At 39.4% G+C, this 23364-nt stretch overlaps 1 protein-coding gene across 1 annotated transcript; it reads left to right on the top strand.

Annotated features, from left to right (window-relative positions):
• The first annotated feature begins 16279 nt into the window (after window positions 1–16279).
• LOC131300996 (BAG family molecular chaperone regulator 2-like) lies at window positions 16280–19290 on the top strand. The gene is made up of 4 exons (XM_058327086.1): window positions 16280–17153; window positions 17780–18036; window positions 18121–18270; window positions 18740–19290. The coding sequence occupies exons 1-4, from the start codon at window positions 16931–16933 to the stop codon at window positions 19121–19123; spliced, it is 1014 nt and encodes a 337-aa protein (XP_058183069.1). The 5' UTR covers window positions 16280–16930; the 3' UTR covers window positions 19124–19290.
• The last annotated feature ends 4074 nt before the right edge of the window (window positions 19291–23364 follow it).

The raw sequence follows: 23364 nt of genomic DNA, 5'->3' as shown, positions 1-23364 counted from the left end.
TGAAACAAAAAGGCGACCCATTTGCGGGATCAGTATGAAAGGGTCCAAAATGATGATAATAATTCTCGTTTCTTGATCAAAATATTTATTCTCGGCGAATCACGGCTTCACACTCTAAGATAAAAAGCGAATACTAAAAGCTTGTGCTGAAAGATAATATTCTCAAGGGCAGAAACAAGATCTAGTATGAAAAGAGGACAGATCTAACAAACACACACACACACACAACTTTGGTATTATAATGTATTTTATACTGAGATTACTTTGATCCAATGCAGCAATAAATCATATGGTTCTTTCTCTAGTCTAGTAATAAAACACCCATGTTCTTATTTGTTTTCTGTAAAAAGTTGAAAAAAAAAAACTTCTAAATGACAATGTACAATTACTTAATTTTGTGACTAATTAAATTAGCAACCAATATACTGTATTAGTTATATATATCAACAACAGTCAAAAGTACATCAAATACTTATAGAATATGTTAAAACTTGGGTTGGTCCTAGCTGGCCCCAATGTGGTTTTGCCCATTTATATTCATTTTATTTTAATTAGAATCAACTGGTTGAGTTGAATATATATTCTATTACATCGGGTCCAATATTGTTTCTTCAGCTATCTATATTGGGATGTTCGAAATGCTTTATTCTCTTTTAAAAGTTAGAAAGTGTACATTTCTCCAAACTACCCTTCATTATAATTAAAAACAGAACTAAATTGGTAAGGTTATATAGTTGATCAAACTTTTGAAAGAAAAATGCAAAAAATTAAATGTCCCTCTAAAAAGTTGAATTTTCCGTAAAGCAATTTAACACGAAGGGAATAACTAAAGAAATTCACAATTCTCAGCATGATTGAAAGAAAATGACATTTTCATTTTCATTTCTGTGGGTGCTTAAAACCTTAATCTTTAAGTATTGATTTAAAAAGGTTTTTGTTTTTTTTTTTTGATCCGCAGATTGAAAAAGGTAATACCAGAATTATTAAAGTGAAGTTGGCAACATCAATGATAGCCATTTAGCCATTATTAAATTAGGAGGAACCTTCTACAACTGTTTCTTGATGTTTATGAATGTTCATACTGGCAATGCATGGGTTAAACGACTGGGCTGCGGTGCATTATGTCCATATGTATGGGCCATTGGGACCATGAATCGCATACGGAAATAGCCAATTCTTTTCGTGTACTTGGTGAGTACCTACCCAACCCACATAGATAACCCTGAATATTGTGGTTTTGGTACCCAATGGAGAGCTCAGGGATTTGGGCATTTGTAGCCTCTGGCAGTTTTTTGTTTAATATGAGCATGAGATTGTCTGTTGTTCAAAAAAAAAAAAAAGGGAGCAGAAATTAAAGAAATTAGAGCCGTCTGTGAAGGGAATAACAATTATTTGAGTTCTCTTGATTGTGTTTTTTTTTATTTTCCTTGCAAAATAGGACCATGAAATATGGAGATATAAGCACTCAGTCTTTTCCTCTTTCCCAAAAGAAAAAACTTAGAATTTTTTTGCATTTTATTTTCCGAAGGCCCAAACCACCTAAATCTCGGAAAAGCATTGCAGCTTACAGCTTTCAAAATGGGCTTCTTGGGCTCTCTACTAATCTAGGGCCTGGAAGGATTTATAGGCCCAACAAACCCACCTCTTCCAGGCCAGAAAAGTATAATGGATGAGAGGCTGCATGAACAAAGCTCTGGAAATGTTACTCTATCGATCTTTTCCTAAAACCTTAATATTTGCTCTACCACTTTTTTTTTTTTTAATGATACTTAGGCGTCCAGGTTAGTTTACGCATATCTCGACTAATATTGGAAGACCAATCCCACCGTTTACTAATGAGGAGTCCGATTAAAACATGGACTGACTACATAAGAGTTGATAGCACCTAGAAGGTTTCGAACTTGAAACATTAGAAGAAAGCAAACCCTTATATCATATGCATTGTTCAACTCTCTTAAAAGCCACATGATCATGCTGTCTCCTATATTTAGGGATTAGCCCCACATAGTCGAGTGGGCACTATTGAAGGTGTTCAGACATGAAGATTGTTAATTGTTCATGGAGTATTGTCACGTGTTGCTCCAGGGACCTTCTCCACCACATCTTAGTCCTATTTTACATAACAGAGTAACAAAAAGTCATCTTTATATCTGATTCATCTTTCAACAGAAATGGTTTTGAAAAAATGGGCTGCGCATCGAAATAGTCTAACAAAATACTAAATTCCAAGGCTTAAAGATTTCTTCATATCCTGCAGAGAAAAGCTGGATCTTTCCATATTCTATGCTCTCTTATTTTCCCCTGAAAATGTAGAGCAAATACAAGGGGGCTTATAGCCTATGGGAGGACCACTAGAACATGGTTGCTGATGCATAGAGAGGAAGAGAAATCAGGCGAAAGTGCAGTCGATTTCCGAACCCAAGTTCAGACTCGGTTCAGTTCAGACTCTACCAAATCTTCCAGACTGGATCCAGCTTTGGAATGGGTCCAATGAAACCAACTTCAGCACAGGGACAAGATTATATCTATCAGCATTTAAAGATGCGAATGGCCAATACGGCACCGTGCTAGAACCACTTGGTGTGCAGCGTTTTTGGCCCCATGGTCCTCCAATGCTGGTGGGTAGGCCAGGAGAAAAAGTAGAAACCATAATTTCAATGCCCCAATATAATGGTGTGTACCCGTTTGCTCCTGTCGATTGAGTGACACGTGGTACAATAAAAGGGTATTATTGGAAAATACAAGATACTTTTGGATAATAATCCAATTAATTATGAGAAAGCCATAATAAGACTTTTCGAAATTATTTAACTGTCAATGACTAACATGAAACTTGTCTCCTCTGTCAATTGATTAATTAGCATGTTTTCCTTTGTCGATCGAGTTACAGGTGGCAGAAGATGGTATTTCTAGTTGTCCCATGATCAAAGGAGCAGTTATGCAACGCAACGTGTATGTGGAAGTTATTTGCATGTTCCTTCGTGGAAGTTATTCGCAAAGGAATAAAGAGAAGGAAAATCGCCACTTTGAAATGGAGGGAAAGATTTAAATTCAAAATTAAGGAATGCCTATTTAAGCAAGAGATAGAGGCAGTTTTAATCACACACTCAAATCGCCAACAAGCTAATATCTTTTCTTTTCTAGGAGTAGGAATAACTTTTAGCAAATTGTACTACGTCGATTAGGTTATACCTTGTCGATTTTGTACTTCTACTTTTTTTTTTTTTTTTTTTTTGAAAATGTCATTGTATTCCAAAAAACCCAGCTCAAGAGACATCCTTGGACAAAACAGAAACTAAAGAGGGCGGAATACAACCCGAAGGACTCAAAAGATTCCTCTCCCTACAATGAGAAGCAATCCAGTGCGCAACACTGTTACACTTCCTACCACACCAAACAAAGGACCACTTTTTAGAAATAGCCCACTCCCTAATATCATTAACAATTGCCTCGATCTCCCATGAACACTGCATCCCGGAGTCGCAAATCGAGTTAATTAAGTTCTGACAATCAGATTCAAAGATGACCTCTGTGAAATCCTGTTCCATGGCCACAATACAAGCAATCCTTAAGGCCCACGCTTCGATAGCCAAAGCAGAAGAAACCGACACACGACCACACCGCCACAGAAGAGCTGATCCACCATTAACTCTAGCAATAATGCCAAAGGCAGCCAAGCTGCAAGAGGATTTAAACGCTCCATCTATATTGAATTTTACCACTCCCGGAGGGGGAGATTTCCACCGAGACTCTCGAACAGGTGTAGGAACGCCATGAACAGATCCTTCAAAAACTGCTTGTAGATAATCTGAGTTGGTTCTTCTAGCTTGCTCGATTACGTCTTCAGGTTTTGGGAATTTTCCATTAAAGACAAAGTTGTTTCTAGCCTTCCAAATTTCCCAGCACAACTGAAAGATGGCACCCACATTCTCGTCTGTAGTTTCCTTAGCGAGGTTTCCACATAACAGATCTTCTAACCATTTATCCACCGACACAACCTCCTGGTAATGGGACCAAAACGACTTACCGCTGCCAAACCACACTGCCCTACTCCACTGACAATGAAACAGCACATGCTCGATAGTCTCGCTTGCACTTTTACAAATTGGGCACTGAGGGGATGAAGCGCATTTTCTACGAAAGAGGTTTGCCCGACAAGAGACCCAATTTTTCACCGCTTTCCAAACAAACATACGAACTTTGGGCATAGCTTTCACCTTCCACAAACGATTCCACATAGACTTTGAGGGAGTAAAAGAGCAAGAAGGAGTGGCTGGATTACATTTCATAGATTTGGAAACCTTCTGAGTATAGCCTGACTTCACCGTGTACTTCCCGGAGCTAGTGTGCCGCCAAATAAGCTTGTCTTGGGCCCCGACTAAACTGATAGGAATGTTACAAATTTTCTGCACTTCCTCCATAGGGATGCAAGCTTCAAGCTTTCCCCTATCCCAAACTTTTGTTGTAGGATTAATGAACTCTAATACCTTCACCTCATCAACAAGAATGCCAACCGGTTTAGTAACTACTCCTCCAAGAATATCTGGAATCCATTTGTCTTCCCAGAACCGAATCAATTCCCCATTTCCCACATTCCACTGGGTCCCTTCCTGAATAAGTTTCCTCCCTTCAAGCAGGCTACTCCAAATCCACGAAGGCCGTGACCCCCTTTCAGCCTCCATACAAGAATTCTTGGGGAAATACAAGCTCTTAAGCACCTTAACCCATAGGGCATTTGGGTTGTTCATCATACGCCAGAATTGTTTAGCGAGAAGGGCTATATTAAATGACTCAAAATCCTTAAAGCCCATCCCTCCCATATATTTTGGAGAAGAAAGCTTATGCCATGCTCCCCAATGGATTTTCCTTCCACTTACCCCTTTGCCCCACCAGAAATTACAAGTCATAGAATCCAAGCAAGCACAGAGGGAGCTAGGCACTTTGAAACACATAAAAGTATACATAGGAATAGGCTGAAAGACTGACTTGATAATCACTTCTTTTCCAGCATGGTTGAGCTGATCATTTCCCCATCCTTGTGCTTTACGCATGATTTTATCTCTGAGGTAACCCAAAGCCTTCTTCTTTGACCTTCCCCAAAACGCTGGGAGCCCCAAATATTGCACTGCCTCCTTCATCTCTTCCATGCCCAAAATCCCCTTAATCTCTTCTTTGAGGCTGACTTCAGTATTTGGAGAGAAAAAAAGGCTTGATTTCTGAATATTCAAAGACAAGCCAGAAGCCTCACTAAAGCAAGCGACAAGGTCCATGAAATTTAAACAAGATTGAGGGGCTGCATCAAGGAAGACAAGTGAGTCATCTGCAAATAAAAGATGGGACACCACTAGGCCTCTTTTTTTCATACGAATCCCACCAATGGATTTGTTCGCCACCGCTTTTTGCATAAGGATTGAGAACACGTCAGCAACTATCAGAAACAAATAAGGTGACAACGGATCACCTTGGCGAAGCCCCCTACAAGGAGAAACACTACAAACCTGACCTCCATTCACTGTGATAGAGTATTTTACTGAGCATACACACTGTTTTACCCATTCAATCCATCTCCCATCGAAACCCATCTTTTCCATTACTCTGAATAGAAAGTCCCAACACACCCTATCATAAGCCTTATTAAGGTCCAACTTCACTGCCACCGAGGCCTTTTTACCACTCTTCTTATGTTTTAGGAAATGAAAAACTTCATGAGCCACTATAATGTTGTCTTGAATCTGTCTCCCATGTATGAAAGCCGATTGCTGCTCCGAAATAATTCCAGAGATAAAAGGCTGAAGTCTGTTCGTTAACACCTTAGAAACAACCTTATAAATGAAGCGGCATAAGCTGATAGGTCGGAGCTGGTTCATAGACTCAGGATTTGGGACCTTAGGGATGAGAGTGACATTAGTTTGGCTAACCTCTTTCAAAAGAACACCCTCTTGGAAGAAACGTTGAACAGCTTGGAACACTTCATCCCCCACTGTTTCCCAGTAATTTTGATAAAAAAGGCCTGGAAAACCATCTGATCCAGGGGCCTTAAGCGGCCCCATTTGGAACACTGCCATTTTCACCTCCTCCTTAGTAACATTCCTCACAAGGCTGGCATTACATTCTGGAGATATAATGGGGTCAATAAGGCTGATAAGATCCTCATACTCCCTATCCCTAGGGCCTTCATATAACTCTTGAAAGTGCAGCTTTATGATTCCAGCGACTTCTTTAGGCTCTGATTTCCAATTGCCCTCTTTATCCTTAAGCTTCAGAATTTGGTTACGTTGACGTCTTTGGATCGTTGAGAGGTGAAAAAAACGAGAGTTTCTATCCCCCATTTGAAGCCACTTAATCCTGGAGCGCTGGTGCCAATACATGGCCTCTTTTTGCCACAAGTCCTTTAAGCAACAAGCAAGACCTCTTTCCTCAGCTACCAATTCATGGTTGAAACCCTGTTCAAGCTTCTTCTGTACTACTAGTAGCTGTTCTTTAGTGGCCTCAATCCTGAGCTTAAGCACCCCAAATTTCCTTCGACTCCAATCCTTAAGGCCCTCTTTACACGCTCTCAATTTTTTGCAAACTTTTTGCATAGGAGGGCCAACCTGTTGCTTGTTCCAAGCATCTGTAACTACTGACAAACATTCAGCATCTGTCACCCAAAAGGACTCAAACCTAAAGGGTTTGCCCACTTTAGTCAAAGGAACTTCAGTATTCAAAATAAGGGGGTTGTGATCTGAACCCACAGCAGCTTCAACAAAAACCATAGCATGTTCATGGAGTTCTCTCCACTTAGAATCGGCGAACGCCATGTCGATCCTCTCCATAATGAAACTATCCTCCTCACGATTATTCCTCCAGGTAAACTTTGGGCCCTTGAATTCCAAGTCTACTAGACCACAATCACTGATCATCTCATGAAAGGACTGTAAAGCATTCTGACTGGGCAGATGGCCCCCAATCTTGTCACCCACACTCAGAACTTGATTGAAATCTCCCATACATAAACGCGGTAGCACTTCCGAACGGGCAAAAAACTTGATACTATCCCAAACCTCCTGTCTACCCCCCCTTGATGGGCAACCATAAACAAAGGTTGACGCCCAACACGAAGGGACAGCTTTATCAGAAACAATCACGTGCATGAAATTCTTATTTGCCTCCTCTACTGTAATCTCAACCTCCACATTCCACCACAAAGCTAAGCCTCCAGCCAAGCCCTCAGGATCAACATAACTACTATTAGTAAAACCTAATTTACGGCGGATGGTCTCAAGCTTGACCTTATTATTTTTTGTCTCCATCAGAAACACGATGGAGGGGCGATTTCTGTGCACTAGATCACCCAAAGCCTGGCTTGTCACGGTACGCCCAATTCCTTGACAGTTCCAGGTTAGGATCAGCATTGAGGAGGTGGCTGTTTCGGGCCAGCCACAAGCCCCTTTCCGTTTAACTGAATAATATTCTCAACTTTTTCCGAAGGAACCACGGGAGACAATGATTCAGCATCACCATAGCTATCCTGATCTTGCTGGATTGGTATCTCCACCAAACCATCATCAAGCAAAGAATTATCATTACGGAAACCATTCCCCTTTTTAGCAGATTTAAGGTAACGGGTAGATTTGGAAGGTTTTCGGATTGGGCGGATAGGTGATTTAGGGGCAGAATCCGAGAGGGTAAGGGGATTAGGTGAGCAAAGACGAAGAATTTTTGAGTTCCTTATCTCCTGCAAATCATCATGGGCTTTCCTTTTGAGGTTTAGGGTTTTGAAAACAGTGGCTAGGGTAACGTCAAGGTTTTTGGGGGATGTTGGTTTATCTGGTTTGAGATTGATTTTGGGGGAGTTCAAAGTAAAGGTTTTGGCCATGGGTAAAGGTTGAGATAGGTTGAAAGGGGTGGGGTTAAGTTCAGAATTGGGATAAAGGTTTTTTGGGCTATCGGGTGGTTCGGTTACAAAGTAGGTTGGGCTCTCAGGGTTAACAGGGCTATCAGTTGGGCTAATTGGGGTGTTTATGATTGGGTAAGCATTTAGTCCGGGCTTCCACAGGGTGGTAGAAGGACTGGGCTTAATGAGATGATCCGACCCGTTACCAGATAAGGAAACGCCAAAGTCAGACGAGACAAAATCAGATATACCTTGGGCACTATTAGATGGGCTATTGTGGAATTTAGTACCTGGATCCCTTGGAATGTTGACATTTGTCCCAAGAAGGACATCACTGTTGGTTACCACGCGCTCTACCATCGTACCATTCCCGCTCACACCGGAATCATCCTCCAGCTGTAACTCCGACCGCCGTGCGCGGGGATTTCTAGCCCTATCCTCAGTTTCCTCCTCCGGGGAGACGATTTCTTCGATCGGAACAGCTATTTTCCTAGCTCTTCCAGTTCTCAGCTCAGGGCCATACCCAGACTGGCCCTCGGCACCTCTTGGGGTAAAACGACAGCCCCTATTATCATGTCCAATTCGGCCACACGCATAGCAGAAATCTGGAAGCCTTTCATAAATATAGGAAATCCATAAATCTTTCCCCGATTTTCCCTTAAGCCAGAAACCCTTTGGTAACGGTTGAGAGATATTGACTTCAACCTTCACACGAAGGAAGCTGCGAGACAAAAGCATAGTATTCGGGGCTGCTTCAATGGCTATCAGCTTCCCAAATCTCCTACCAATGATCTCAGCGTTGGCCCTACGCATTTTTTCCACTGGTAACCCATGAATCTGTACCCAAAAGGAACAGAGCTGGAACTGGATTTCTGAGACCACCATATCTTTTTCCAGTGGTCGGAGCACCAGGAGACTATTCATCACGGACCACGGCCCATCTTGCGCGACCAAGCGCTTATCCTCAGGATCCTCGAACTGGAAAAGAAAGATGTTGTTGTTCCAGTCGCTTACATGAAATGGAGCTCTGGTTTTCCAAGCCGCCGTGAGAATGTTGGTGATGACAGAGGCATTTAGGGTTTTTGCCTGTAATACTTTGCCAACCAAGCACAGATTATTTGGAACTCCTGAATCATCGGACCCCTCTTCGAGGTCCAAGATATCAAACTCAGCCATAGAACCAGAAAATAGAGAAAGAAGGGAAAGAACAGAGGTAACTGAAAGGAGAAGAAAGAGAGGGGGAAGAGATAAGATGAGAGGAAGGGGTGGAGGGGGGTGAGAGGAGAAGGAGAGGTGAGGGTGGAGAGGAGGGAAAGGGGCGGCGAGAAGAGGGTAAGGAGGTGGACTATGGCGAAAAAAGAAAACGGACCACTGTTAGGGCAGAAACTCCCATTCTAGAGAGAGAGGCTCCCATTCTAGAGAGAGAACCGTACTTCTACTTGGAAATCAATAAAAGTCCCTTTTATTAGTCTTCAATTTCCATCCCTATTCACTCCATTTTTACTACGTTTGTTTCCAAATAAGTTCTGAAATACAACAAGGAATCAAACATCACCTCACCATTCACCACATTCCAACAATCACAAAGCATTTCTCTGTCGATTGGACAAAAACCAGAAAATTTAGTAACAATAATTTAGTTGAGTTAAGTCAATTAACTCAAGTAAATAGTACCATATGCACCTATTGTGTAGTTCATATTATGTCACCTCATAAAAAATTACTTGTAGGACCGGTCATTTATAACATTTTATTTTGTTGATACTGTTGTTGCTTTTGCCTGCAACGGATTCTAATTACCAGTTCGGTTAAGAATCACGAAACAAATGAACCCGTAAAGAACTAAAAATAATTTTGAGGTGAAGAGTAATTGTGGCACCTTTTTTGTTTTTTGAAAGGCAGATCTTGTATTAGACATCCAGCTGGACCAGTGAACCCAACAAGAACTAAAAAGAATGATTTTGAGCTGAAGAGTGAAGAGTAATATGAATATCAATTATCAACACATTAACTGAGTTGTTACAGACCATTTTAGAAGTACATAAAGTAGAGGGAATAGAACTCTATGCTTCATGTTATAGCTATCAGAAGCTAGTGAAAGAAAAGATAGAAAAAGGAAACAATCAAAAACAATTCCTATGTCTTCTCCCACAAAGTATCTACTGAACAAACCACCACTTCCATCCCTCTGGCATTTATGCACAGTGAAATTGGCTGCTCGATCAAGGTTTCTATGGATCTAAGCACCCAATAGTCCAGCTTAATTTCTTACCAAGTAACAGCATTGATGCTTCGTTTTTGGATTTGGAAAACAAATGCCAGGTTGGCACCAGCGACAAGAGTAAGCAGTATCCGGACCAACAGACAATTTTAGTTTTAGTTTTTGTCATTTTAAAGCGTTTAAAGAACATGGAATGCCTGTCGATCATAGGACATTTGTATTCTTCAATCAAACTAACAGTTACACCAGGAAACAACTTCAATAGCCTTTGGAAGTACTTTAATTTTCTTTTTTGTGCTTTCTAAAGCTAAGTGCACTCAAATCTTTGCCGAAAACCTCTAAACCCCTAAAAAATTGCTGACCAGCAAAGCCGAAAAAAGATAAACTAAACCAACACACACACTGAGAAAGAAAGAAAAAGGAAAAGAAAATGCTGGCCCTCCAACAAAAGAACAAAGTTTATTTTTTTTTGGGGGTCAAGAACAGGTCGAGTTTGATGGACCAAAGATTATTGCTAGATTTGGACCCCCTGCCATTCTGGAGCCATTCAAGCCTTCTGAATAATCAACATCAACCTTTCATCCAACCAAATTTTAATGGACACTAGAGCTAAGAGCACCATCCATTATGGATGGAGGGCCTTCACATCGTAAATGTTCTCATTGGATTAGTAAAACAAAAAGGCAATCATATACGTGACAGATCATCAGCCACAGTATGATTATGTCTATAGTAATCTTTGAGGATTGACTCAGTTCTTTTTTTAGGATAAGAAAACCATTGGACATTAGCAATTAGGACTAATTGAGGGGTAATTAATTTGTTGACTTAGCAGATTAATTCTCTAGTAGGTAGGTAGGTAGCTAGGTAGGTGGAGTATGTCTCAACAACCCTCTTAATTGGTAGTAGTTCTAAACCAAATTAATTGTGTACTAGTAGAATATTGCCCAACCTCTTGCCATGACCTAATTGGTGACCTTGGTCCAGCTCTTGGTGGTGAGGGTTCGAATCACAGAAAGAGTTGTTCAAGAAAATGGGTTAAATTGATTCCACCCGACATTATTCTCTCTCTAGAAGCCAACAATATTCTAGCGGCAATTTCATGCACTGGATCATCTTAGACTATTTCACTCAGTCTTAATTGGGTTCTACACAAGACAAATATCTAGTCATTTATAACTTTCAACGAACGTATGAATTAAAGATTTTTTTTGCTTGGCGAACGTATAAATAAATATGCATATATGCCATTATTAAGCCGAAAATGCAACGAGTTTATTTTTTCATGTTTTAAATGGTGAACCTTGTCATGACTAGAGGTCACTTTAGACTCACTTCTCAGGGATAATAGCATCCGCACGTGACTTTTTAAACAACTCTCTAAACTAAAGTAAAGAACAAAAATGAGAAAATAGACAAAAAATGCCCTGCACCAGCCTCTCTTCCTTCTTCTTTACTTTGCAAAATAAATAACTTTGCTACAGTGACTCTTTTATTTTAAAGAGTCATTATTTACCTTTTTAACTATTAATTGAGTAGAGCAATGTGGGAATAAATAAAGGAAATATAAAAGTATGAATATTTAATTGAGTAGAGAGTGAGAATAAAGAATTTGATACAATAGACATTTTAAAAATGGGTAGCTAAAATAATAAAGTGAATTTTTAAGGTGTAAGTTGATCCAAAATTTAAAGAATTTGATGCGAATGCTTTAACCTCACTCAGGATACGTGCATAGTATTTCTCATAGGTCAAGTGTCAAATTAGTTATAGTAGGCTACCTGATGGGTTTGTGCCTTTGTGCACTGCTCTGCACTTTTTTTTTCTCATTTTCAGGTCGGCAAGGGAAAAAGAAGCTGCATCTAAAGGATGGGACCTACAAAATGAAAAGGAAAGTACGAGTAGGCGAGGCTCGAATTGATTTAGACGCTTTGCATTTACATCTTGCATGAATAATTATTCATTGTTCTCGGGGCACGGTGCCGCAATGCTTTTTCGTTAACGTACATTTCTATGAGGTTGCATAGACGGTGCCTCAAGGGTTGCGTTGCGTACTACTTGTATAGACCCCTCAAGTATACATGGTGAAGAGAAATGTTGTGGCACGACGGTGCCTCAAAGACTAGTGAATAGTTACTCGATCTGCGGATCTGCATGGTGATGGCCGGGTAGTGGGAATGATTAATTCCATTATATGGTGGACAAAATGTGATGGATTCTGAGTCTCACGCTTAGCTTTGAGAACCCGGCTTTCTTCCACTGTACCACATGATACGGAGCAGAGATCCTTTGGGTAGATTAGAAGGAAAGGTCCAAGGGGCACCACAGTCCACCTCTAGAAGGGCCGGTATATAGTAATTGAAAAGCCCTTTTGCTGTTGGATTTTCGTTGTCATGATGTGTCTATCTTGGTGGTTGTGTCTTCGTTTTCAGAGTCCAAACTTAAGCAAAATATTTCTAACGAGGCGACTTTCCACCATATGAAAAACACACGAGAGAGAGAGAGACTTTTCAATGTCCCACAATGGCCACTTAATTTGGCCATAAAATCTGACAAGAAATCAACAATTACATTCAAAGTACACGCTCTAACGCATAAACTTACACATTAATATGTGTGAACTCGCCCATTTATGTGTGTGTGTTTTTTCAATTTTGAATGTTATTCTAGACTTTTGTAAATCTAAGGGGATATGCTTGGTTTCAAATCCAACGTGGCACAGTTCAATCACCTAAAATGACAGACTTCGTTTTGGTTCTTTAAAATGTCCAACCTTCCTTTTGCAATAGTAAGAATGCTTTAAAATCCCTAAAAGTTGCAACTAAAGAGGTCAACAAATTATAATATTTGAACTTAAAATAATAAATTTTAAATATGACACTTTAACTTGAAAAATATTTTTTGGTGGAAGTCAAATTACCACATAAAACCAATGAAATCACTAATCTTGCAATCCGACTATATCGGTCACAAGGATCATTTGAACCGTTTAATGATTATAAAATATTTTTTGGAGTATCTAAGTAATAAATCAGCTCAATCGGACAAGTATAGTGTTTGATCTAATTTTTTAATTTTTTATTTAAAATATAGGATCCTATATTTTGAATTAAAAATTTGATCAAACACCTACACTTATCTCATTGAGATGATTTTTTATGTGGCAAATTGATTTTTTTTCCAATAATTGAACAGATTATCCCCGTTCACGCCAATTATTAACTTATGCATCACAATTTTTTTGATTTTGTCTTTATTTAAATTTTTTGTTTTTGTTTTTGATAGTTTTACGTCAAACTTTTATGTGATGCAGGTGAGTAATGACGAGATGAATCGAAAAAGTAAAATGTTTTAACTTTTACACAAGTATTTTGAGAAAATATTCAATAAAAAAGTTCAAATGTTGACATTTTGAGCTTTTCTTTGGATATTTTCTAAAATACTTGCTTAAAAGTTAAATTTTTATAATTTTTCTATTTTTTTCGCCTTTACTCACCCATATCACATAAAAGTTTGATGTAAAACTAATAAATGTAAAAAAATAATTAAACAAAGACAAAACCAAAAAAATTATTATACGTAAATTAATCATTAGTGTAAACGCCCTGCCGGTCCAATGCTTTGCGTTTTGCTTATCTCGTACGCCTGGCATGACGACTAGTACGTGCAATTTGTGCGTTAATCGTGCCTTTTAAAAGTGTCGGTGGCTTGGCTTTAGCTCAGAGTGAGGATTTGTACTTGTTTACTAGGAGAGAGAAAGTGCTAGACAACGACACATGAGGAGAGAGAGAGAGACCAATAGTTTTGGCGGTAGAATCTTACGACAATTGTAAAGGAATTGGATCCTCAGTTACCCGAAGAGATAGTCTAATCTAGATAATCAATTATTGCAATAAATGATTTGAATTTATTTAGAAATTCCTTTTGTCATCTACCGCCTACCGGAAAATATTTTTGAACAAATTCAAATTATTGATTATCTCATGGTAAATTAGAAGAGTATGATATCAATAAATTTAGGAGTAAATATTTACGAAATTTTAGGCCATAAAAACAAAATTCATGAATTTCTTTTTGGGATTCCCAAAAAGACAAAACTTGTGGATGTGAAAAGATTGGGATTACTGTTTCCCGCGTAAGGAATCTGGAACCTTTATGAGGCTCTAGCCCAAGTGGTCAGGAGGGGGATTTTTTAGTAGTACTGCCCCATGGGAGAGATCTCATATTTGTTGGAGTTGATGGAGCAACATCGTGCTGTTGTAACGTACTAATTATTAGTAATTCATTAACGTTATTACGGTGGCCAAAAAAAAAAAACACCTTATGATGCATAAAATTATAATTAAAAGCAACATCGGTCTCTGTTCTTTTCCTTTCATTTTATTTTTTTAATCACGACGCGAATAACTCTTTAGAATCCCAAATGAGCAATTCCCCTTGGTGTTAAAACAACTGTCGTCGTTGATGCAAATTTGGGAAAGAAATGCCATCAATAACGACAATGAGTAGATTTGAATCACGCCAAAAATTTGTCAAATTATCGCTTTGACATTCTAAATAGCAAATGAGCGGACTTGTTCTAAATAGTATTTTTTTTCCTCGGTATCTAAATAGAGATGACAAACACAACCCATAAAACTCACTCTATTGAGCTCTTGTCCAGTAGCCAACCGCCTGATTCATAGAGTTTTAGCCGTTAGTGCGCTACCAAAGACACACCACGCCGGTAATCAGAATGATTCACTAGGACGCCACGTAGAAAAATCAAAAAAGAGAGTGCATTTTCACATTTTTTAGGTAAAACGGTCATAGTATATCAGATTACGCGCATCTCGACTAACCTCCTTCCCAATCTGGTCAAAGACAGACTCAATACTGAACTAGAAAATTCGCCAAATTGGGTTGTGTGAAATATTTCTCTAATTTTAACTGTACGGTGTAATAATGGAACAGTGCAGGAGTCTGGCATCAGAAACTATAAAGGATGAAATCTGAGCAAACTGTATCATACGCAGTGGCGCAGGACCACGGAATAACTTCTCGTGCCGTAGACCACCCAATCAATAATAGTACATTGAACTACTTAAACGACGTGTCACCATTAGCGACACAATCATGTGACCCGACCCGACCCCCCGACTGCATATTCCGTCACCAGCCCCTTCTGGTGGGCTGGCCCGGAAATCGACCCTAATCTCCCTCTAACCACTTTCCACCACGACCGACTTTCAGAATTAAACTTATAACTATACTCCTGTGTAATGATTGGGTCAACCTGGCACTGAAATTACCAACGCACCCTTACCGCCACAACACTTTAGGTAATTTGATTTCAATGTTGAGGTAAGTTCGAAAAATGTCAGTAAAAACATACTCTTCTCTGTGAGTGTCAAGAGAAATATATTTTTAAGAATTGAGCTTGCAATCAATATACCATGATTGCGAATAAGATGTATGATCAAAAGCTATATTTTTATCTAAGTTCATTCAAAATGTAAGAAAATAACAGTGATTAAATGTTGATTCTCATTTACTTCTAAAGATTTCAATTATCGATATCGAGCTTGTAATATTTGATTGCTGATATCGAAACTCAGAAAAGTAGAAAGAAATTCCTCAAAGAATTACGCTCTTTTCAAATGTCGAGGAAAGGAAAAGGGAAGAAAGAAAATGTAAGTAGGAGAGAAGAGAAAGCGAAAATTCATAATTTCTTTTCAAATTCTCCTCTTTTATTAAGTTTCAAACAAGAAAGAAAATGAACATAACCGTAGGAATGGAAAAAAAAGGGATGGAAAAATATTTTCTTTTATTTTGTTTGAGAGAAAATACAAAAATAAAAATAAAACAAAGAATCAAACACAGTTAATTTTCCCACATAATTTTCTGAAAGTTTTTTTTTTCCTCTCAAATTCCAAACAGGCCGTTAGTGTTTTTCCATCTTTAGTGAATTTAGTTTCCAACGAATAAAAAGCTAAATTGCGAAGAAACTAAAGTTATACTCTCCAAAAAAAAACGCACCAGAAAGACAAAAGGGACAACCAACAGGCGTACGTGGTCCCTTCGCTAGTCCACCACGCTACTGTCTTCCATTTGTAAAGTTCCCTAATTTTACTTTTTCTCAGCTTAGAGTATCTGTTTTACACCTTCAACCCCAAGCCTTGGTGGCTTTTGTAGCTTCCTTTTATTCCATTAGAAATTAACTCCACATCACGAAAATCTATATCTAGTTTTCCCTGCTCGTTACTCATTTGCTCTGCTCGCTGTCCTCCCATTTGTTTTTATATTCTCTCTCTCTCTCTCTCTCTCTCTCTCTCTTCATCCAGAAGAGCGATATAGGGGAGAAATAGGCCTACGTTTGGAGTGTATAGTAATTGATTTGCTACATTGGGGGGGGTTAACCGTTGGAAAAGAGATCTACCATTTGACAAAGGAAACATCCCAAGAAAGTCTGCTTTCTATCGCGGGAATTCCAGACTGTCGGCGACTCCGGTCCGGCCATCTCCTCGCCGGTTCTACAAGGATTAAGATTTCCAAGACTCACAGTTGGGTTTTTGTTTTTCCTTTTCCACTTGAACCCCATTGGTTCACAGAGAGAGAGAGAGAGAGAGAGAGAGAGAGAGAGAGAGACAGAGAGGAGAGCAAGTTTCTCTCTCTACACGCGTGGCTGTTGGGATTTGACTCGTGTAGTGAACAACTGGGGTCTGGGGAGATGGGTCTAACTGGGTTTGTCTGAAATGGGCATCTTTGGTTTCTCCAAAGAAGAAGAAGAGAAAAGTCAAACCTTTGATCTGAACTAGACCAGTGGAGATTCGGACTCTAACTAGAAATTAAAGATGATGCAGATGAAGACTAAAACTACGGAGCTGTCACCGATGAACGGGAGCTCAGGCGGCGGCGGCGGAGGAGAAGGGGAGTGGGAGCTGAGGCCCGGAGGAATGCTGGTCCAGAAGCGAACGGACTCGGATCAGAACCGGGTTCCACCGCCCACCATTCGAGTTCGGGTCAAGTACGGGTCGAACTACCACGAAGTCAATATCAGCTCTCAATCCTCCTTCGGTATGAAAACGACTCCTTTCATTTTGCAGTTAATTGTTGCTCTTCAAAGAGAAGTCTTCTCAATTTCGGACGCTGTAAATGTTGCCTAATCAGGCTAGACTGACCCTAAATAATGCGAGTATCTTCATAAAATCTTGAACGAAAATCTTTCTGTTTTTATTTGCTTGTTCAGCTCTATGATGGATGGGTATTGGCTAGACAAGTTTTCACCCTATCATTTGGATTCGGATTCTACAAATGTTGCAAAATAGACTATCCTAGTTGGGGAAAAAAGTCGGATATTTTACAAACAATTTTTATTTAATCTGTTCAACTCTGTATCCTGTACCGGCAAAAAAAGAAGCTTCGTAGTTCGGTATTAATAGGGAGGAGAAGTTTACCCCCTATCACTCCTATTCATACTGTGTATTGCCGAATATGGACGGTCCGGATGGGAACAACATCTATGTTGGGACAACATGGTCCCCAAGTTCATTTTCTGAAGTAGGCTATACTTGCATAATCTTCTACAAACAATTTCGCCGGCGTATTTCTTGATTTTATCTTCCTATGCTCAACTGTGTGTAGTCTTTTATTCATAGAGCACATCATTGTTTGACCAAAGTTTGATTCATTTGGGATTTCAGGGGAGTTGAAGAAAATGCTTTCAGGGCCGACGGGACTACACCACGAGGATCAGAAGCTGCTGTTCCGTAAAAAGGAAAGGGATTCAAAAGCCTTCCTCGACATTTCTGGAGTCAAGGACAGATCAAAGATTGTGCTACTTGAGGACCCGATTAGCCAGGAGAAAAGGTACCTTGAGATGAGAAAGAATGCTAAGATGGAGAAGGCTTCGAAATCGATATCAGAAATCAGCTTGGAAATTGATAGGCTCGCAGGGCGGGTAAAAAGTCACTATCTTAAGCAAACTTAGATGAGTTTGTGTTTGTGTAAATAATATTTTTGAGTGTTTGTTGGAATTGGGTAGGTGTCGGCTCTTGAATCAGTAATCTCTAAAGGTGGGAAGGTTGCCGAGAAGGATGTGTTGAATCTGATTGAGCTGTTGATGAATGAACTGCTTAAATTGGATGCGATAATAACAACTGACGGGGATGTGAAATTGCAGAGGAAAATGCAGGTAGTGTTTTATTTCGTGAATTTTAGTTTTCAATTCAGATAAGAAAGCGTGAGAACCGGACACAATGTCACAAACACCACATGGGCACATAATTTTACAAAATTAGAACACGGGCACGCTTGGGACACATTGAGGCTAGAAATTGCGTATTACAAATTCTTCTAAAAGGGCAATTATCATTCCTACATAAGTTAGATCTAACAAACAGAAATAGTGACCTGGATAATTTAAAAACAACTTAGTTACTAAATAGATAGAAATTTTGATCGCTGCCCAGCTTTATATAATCGCATTCTAACCTTATAACGTGTCCAATGAGAAAAATTAACAAAAAAGTCCATAACATTTGGATATTTGGGTGTGTTTGAATGCCTCCGTGTCTAGTACATCTGTACATGTCAAACATGGTTATATGTCCGTGCATTCTTAGAATTTGAGCATCAGTTTGACATTCATTATTATGTTAAAGGTGAGAAGAGTGCAGAAGTATGTCGAGACGTTAGATGTGATGAAGATAAAAAACTCAATACCTGCAAGCAATGGGAGTCAAATTCCAAAGGAGCAATCGCCAATCCACCAGCATCAACAGCCGAGGTATTCTAATGGGCAGACACCCTCACCCAATCAACAGCAGCAAGCAAGGCATTCTGTTGGGCATTTGCCAACAGACACGCAGCCACAACAGCAGCAGCAGCCATCAAGGCATTCTAGTTCTGGTGCAGTCGTCATAACCACACAATGGGAGACGTTTGATAACGGGCCGGCTATTTTGCAAGCCTCCCCTTCAACATCTTCAACTGCATCAACCACTGTAAATTCAGTACATCCTAAATTTAATTGGGATTTGCTTTAAGTAGTGAACTAAATATCTGTTCTAGTGTTTGGATGAGTGTTTTGGATTTGTCTCAAGTTGGTTTGATATGTATCCTCTCCATTCTTTTGTGTATTTAGATTTTGCTAGTGCCGCTTATGTGTCATTCAGTTCAGAAATAAATGAAATAACTTCTATAGGGATCCAAATTTCTTTGATTTTTACGTTACTTTGTTATCCAGCTTTAAGTCTATTGACATTATGTTTCCGAAATCGGTGATGTTGACAATCATTGTCTGTGCATTATGGACTCGATCTGGTGTTCATATTGAAAATACTTCAATTGTGTCCGCAAGGGTGTAGTGCATTCTCTAGGTCTGGGCAAAACAGTAGCGATCCACGTAAAATGAGTGATCTTTTGCACTTGGCTTCCTTTGGAGGATTATAAGATGGCAAAGAAGGGAATATGATTGAAGGAGATCTTGTACTCAGAGAAATAACTCACCCGACTGACAGAATGGCGAGTTCGATTGAAGTGTTATGCAGGAAATGACGATAACAGATGATTTAAACATTTAAAACAAGATTGCTTTTGGATATATGAATTCTTGACAAACACTCCTCCTTATGTGGAAAACAGACGCCTGCATCTTGTTTTCTTCCTAGAGAAGTTGAGTAGCTAATGCTATTATAGTGAGAATGAAGTTATGGTACATTGACTCCTTTGATTGCATAATACAAAACTCATTTAAGGGTGTGCAATGTGTCCAACAGTTGGTGTTTCCAATAAACTTCTTGTAACTATTTGGAGTCAAGTTGTTTTCACTAAACTAAAAAATATGTAGAAAATGTGTTGGGTGTTTCAGTTTAGTGGAAGAAAATGTGTTAGGTATTTTAGTTTAGTAGAAACAACTTAACTTTTGACCACAGTTGTGCAAAAAAAAGTTTAGAGGAAACATCCTACAAAATTTGTGTAGTCGCTCGAGTTTATAAAGGAAAACGAATAATTTTCAATGTCTTCATGTCCTTGACGTAGAGAACAAAAGAATGCATATAGAAACAACATGCGTACATCCAAGGCCATACTCGAGTCGAGTCCATATAAAAGAAGGAACGAGGAAAGGAATATGCTGCATTCATGCAACCTCCCATTGACGGCAAAACGATACTCGATCGTTCAAGTTCATATATTTGTCATTCTCAACAAATCTAAGAGTGAGCTATTCTTCTGTTGCAAGGCATTCTCAACAATATTCCGTCTAGTTCTTTAAGAGATAAAAATTGGGATCATAATAATGGGTCAATTCTGATAGGGATGTGATGTTATTAGTTAAAATTCACTGCGTACTCTATGTTAATAAAGCAGGTATAATGAGGTGTAATCCAGGAAAGAAAAAGAAGAATAAAGTCGATCGCCTTCTCTCTTTTCTTGCTTTTGATGTAATAAATCTTCTTGTAGTCCAGTTATTAAGTTAATGATAGCTTTGTGCATATGAGTGAGAGGATATTAATTTGACTTTATTACTGGAAAGCACGGACACCAAATTGATCAGCTTTTGCTAAACTGTAATTAAGAAAAGAGAAAGTGGTATTATTCTCTTGAAAGTTTGAAGGGAGGGTTGGCATTTGGGAGCGAAGATCTATTTCCTCATCTTTGAAGATGTACTAGATCGTAAGGTAAATACCAATTATTCCAAAGTACTTTGGGAAATAGGAAATTTATTTATTGTGGAAGGCCCACTCCTGGAAAGGTTAATTGTGACAAGCTTTTTTTCCCAATGGAAACAAGGGGAAAAAAGTTCCTAGAAAGAATACTGTGCGAGTATCATCATTACAATCAAGGAACAAAAACAGCAATAATTGGGTACGACCAATGATTAAACTATTCAATACATGTAGAGAAAAATATCACCAATGCAATTTTTACGTAGAAAAATGTTGCTTAGGATGCATAAAAGCACATGTTTCATTCGGCAATCTCTCTTCAAAATACAGCAACTGTATCTTGGGTATTGGTTTGTATTACGACTATCAGGGTGGAATGCCAAAGACTACTATAGGAGTATGAAAGTATGTAACAATGTTTGATACTATTCAGAGGTCAACAGGACTATCAGTCTACCACAGAAAGAGAATTTATTATACCAAGATAAAAAGCACGATAAATTTCAAAAAATAGCCACAACGACTTCATTTTAACAGAATTATTCTCGCTTCATCGGAATCCGAGAGCAATTTATGGGAGTAAAGTTACGTGAAGTTTGAAGGATCTACCAACAAAAAGGTTGTTGCAGTATAACATCTTTGCACAGATATGCCACATCTCAACTCTTGCTCAATATATAGAATTCGTGAAAAAATGAGCCATCACAAGCTCCTGCGTTAACTTACTTTGATGGCTGCCTGTGAAAAGAATAAACAATTGAAACCAAACTCGAGCTTTTTATCTGTTGTTTTCATTTTTTCTCTAGGATCAAACACATTAGGGGAGCTGATTCTCTGATGATTGTCATCAAAATCAGTAGGCAACAAACTATATATTGTCCGATCAAAATACAACTATTGGAGAAATGAAGCATACTTGTTCTATAGCCAATCAGAAATGTAGAGTCACCATCTTCTTAAACATTCCCTCATTACAGAAGAAGCCACAGTGCTATATATATGGGAATTTGAGGTGGTTCCCTGATTACCTATGGCCACCGCAGCCCCAACTGGTTTGTTGTCTCAGGAAATGTCAAGTGATGTTTCCCCCCCCCCCCCCCCCCCCCCCCCCCCCCTTGATTCGAGCGATCCTCACCCATTGCATATTAAGGTACCCATGACATAGACTTCATGTTGTTGAGTTATTACAATGTTAAGATTCAGGCACTTGAGTCACTTGACGTATAATATAAGCCTCTCGTATCCTTTCTTTCTACCCTTATTACTTGTTATTTCAATAATTTGCCAATTTATGTTCAAAACTTTAGACGGACAACCATGCCCACACTCAACCTCCGCATTTACCCGACCTACAATTGCGTTCGATTTCGTTACATTCGATTACATTCGTAGTTGGATACGTGAGTACAGAGTTTGGGCTACAGAAGCTTCGGCAACAGAAGATCGGCATCCGCGGCAGCTGTACTTTCATGCATTAGGACTGTAGCGTTACAATTACAAGAGTATCCTATGTGGTAATCTGTCAAGATTCGAGACACAGTAGAAACCAATTTACGATCGCTGATTTTGCACTGAGTTTGCGGCCACGAGGTTGAAGAGCATGGCCGAAGCCGCCGAAGTTTCTGTGTACGTGGATATAATGTTTGGATGTGTGGCCGCAATGTTTTAACACATGGCCGCATGGTTTGCAAGAGGACTGCAATATTAGTACGTGGCCACAATGCATAAAACAAACTAGTCATGAGGAAAAATAGTTGATTCAAATCCTTCCTATAAAGCTCCCAAAATCAATCTATACCAATCTACTTGACCTATTCTCATCGAATAATAATGTCGAAGTCCTTAATTTGAAGAGCACTTGCAAGACAAAAGTCGTACGAGTTAAGGCAGAAACTATTGGATTTTGCCCATGTGAAAAAGAAAAAGAAAAGAAAATAATTAGAGTTGGTTGGCTGGTGCATTTATTGGCTTAAGTTATTGTGCTCTTTGGAAGTGAATGCCGGCGGACCCGGGGACCCTGCCGAGCGGCACCCCTGCCGAGCGGGTGCCGAGCAGCCAATCCGGCCGTTCATCTCGGAATCAACGGCCCGAATCGAAACATCTTTTTCCTTTTCTTTTTTTTTTTTTTAAATCCGTTCGGTACCTTTACATCCGGGCCATCCAAAACACTTTTGGACGGCCGAGATGCGTTCGGCACCGCTGCCAAGCACCTCTGCTTGGCAGCATCTCCCAATCCGAATGGCGGCTGTGATGTTTTGGATCTCAAAGAGCATTTGTGATGCTTGAAATATGAAGAGTCAAGTGTGTAGATGTTTCTCCTGGCCCTATTTAAGTGAAGTGGTGCATGTGGGCTAAGTGAGTGAGTGAGAGAGAGTGGGGAGAAAGAAAGAGAGACTGAGCGGAGAGGAGAGTCAGTCCGGGAACCCTTTTGGGGGGTCTCCCCCACCGTGAGGTTTTGTGTGAGAGAGAGAAAAGATGTGAGGGAAAAATAGAGTTGTGGGGTGAGTGTAAAACATTGTATAGAGCCGTGTGTTAGGAGCTCGAGGAGGGTTTTACATCTCACATTGTAATCTCTATTTTTCTTATAGTGGAAGATTTCTCTTTCTCCCGTGGACGTA

This window comes from Rhododendron vialii, chromosome 9a, assembly GCF_030253575.1.
Source record: "Rhododendron vialii isolate Sample 1 chromosome 9a, ASM3025357v1".
NCBI lineage: Eukaryota > Viridiplantae > Streptophyta > Magnoliopsida > Ericales > Ericaceae > Rhododendron > Rhododendron vialii.
The sequence above is the reverse complement of the archived record's forward strand: the minus strand, read 5'-3'. Positions and strand labels throughout refer to the sequence as shown.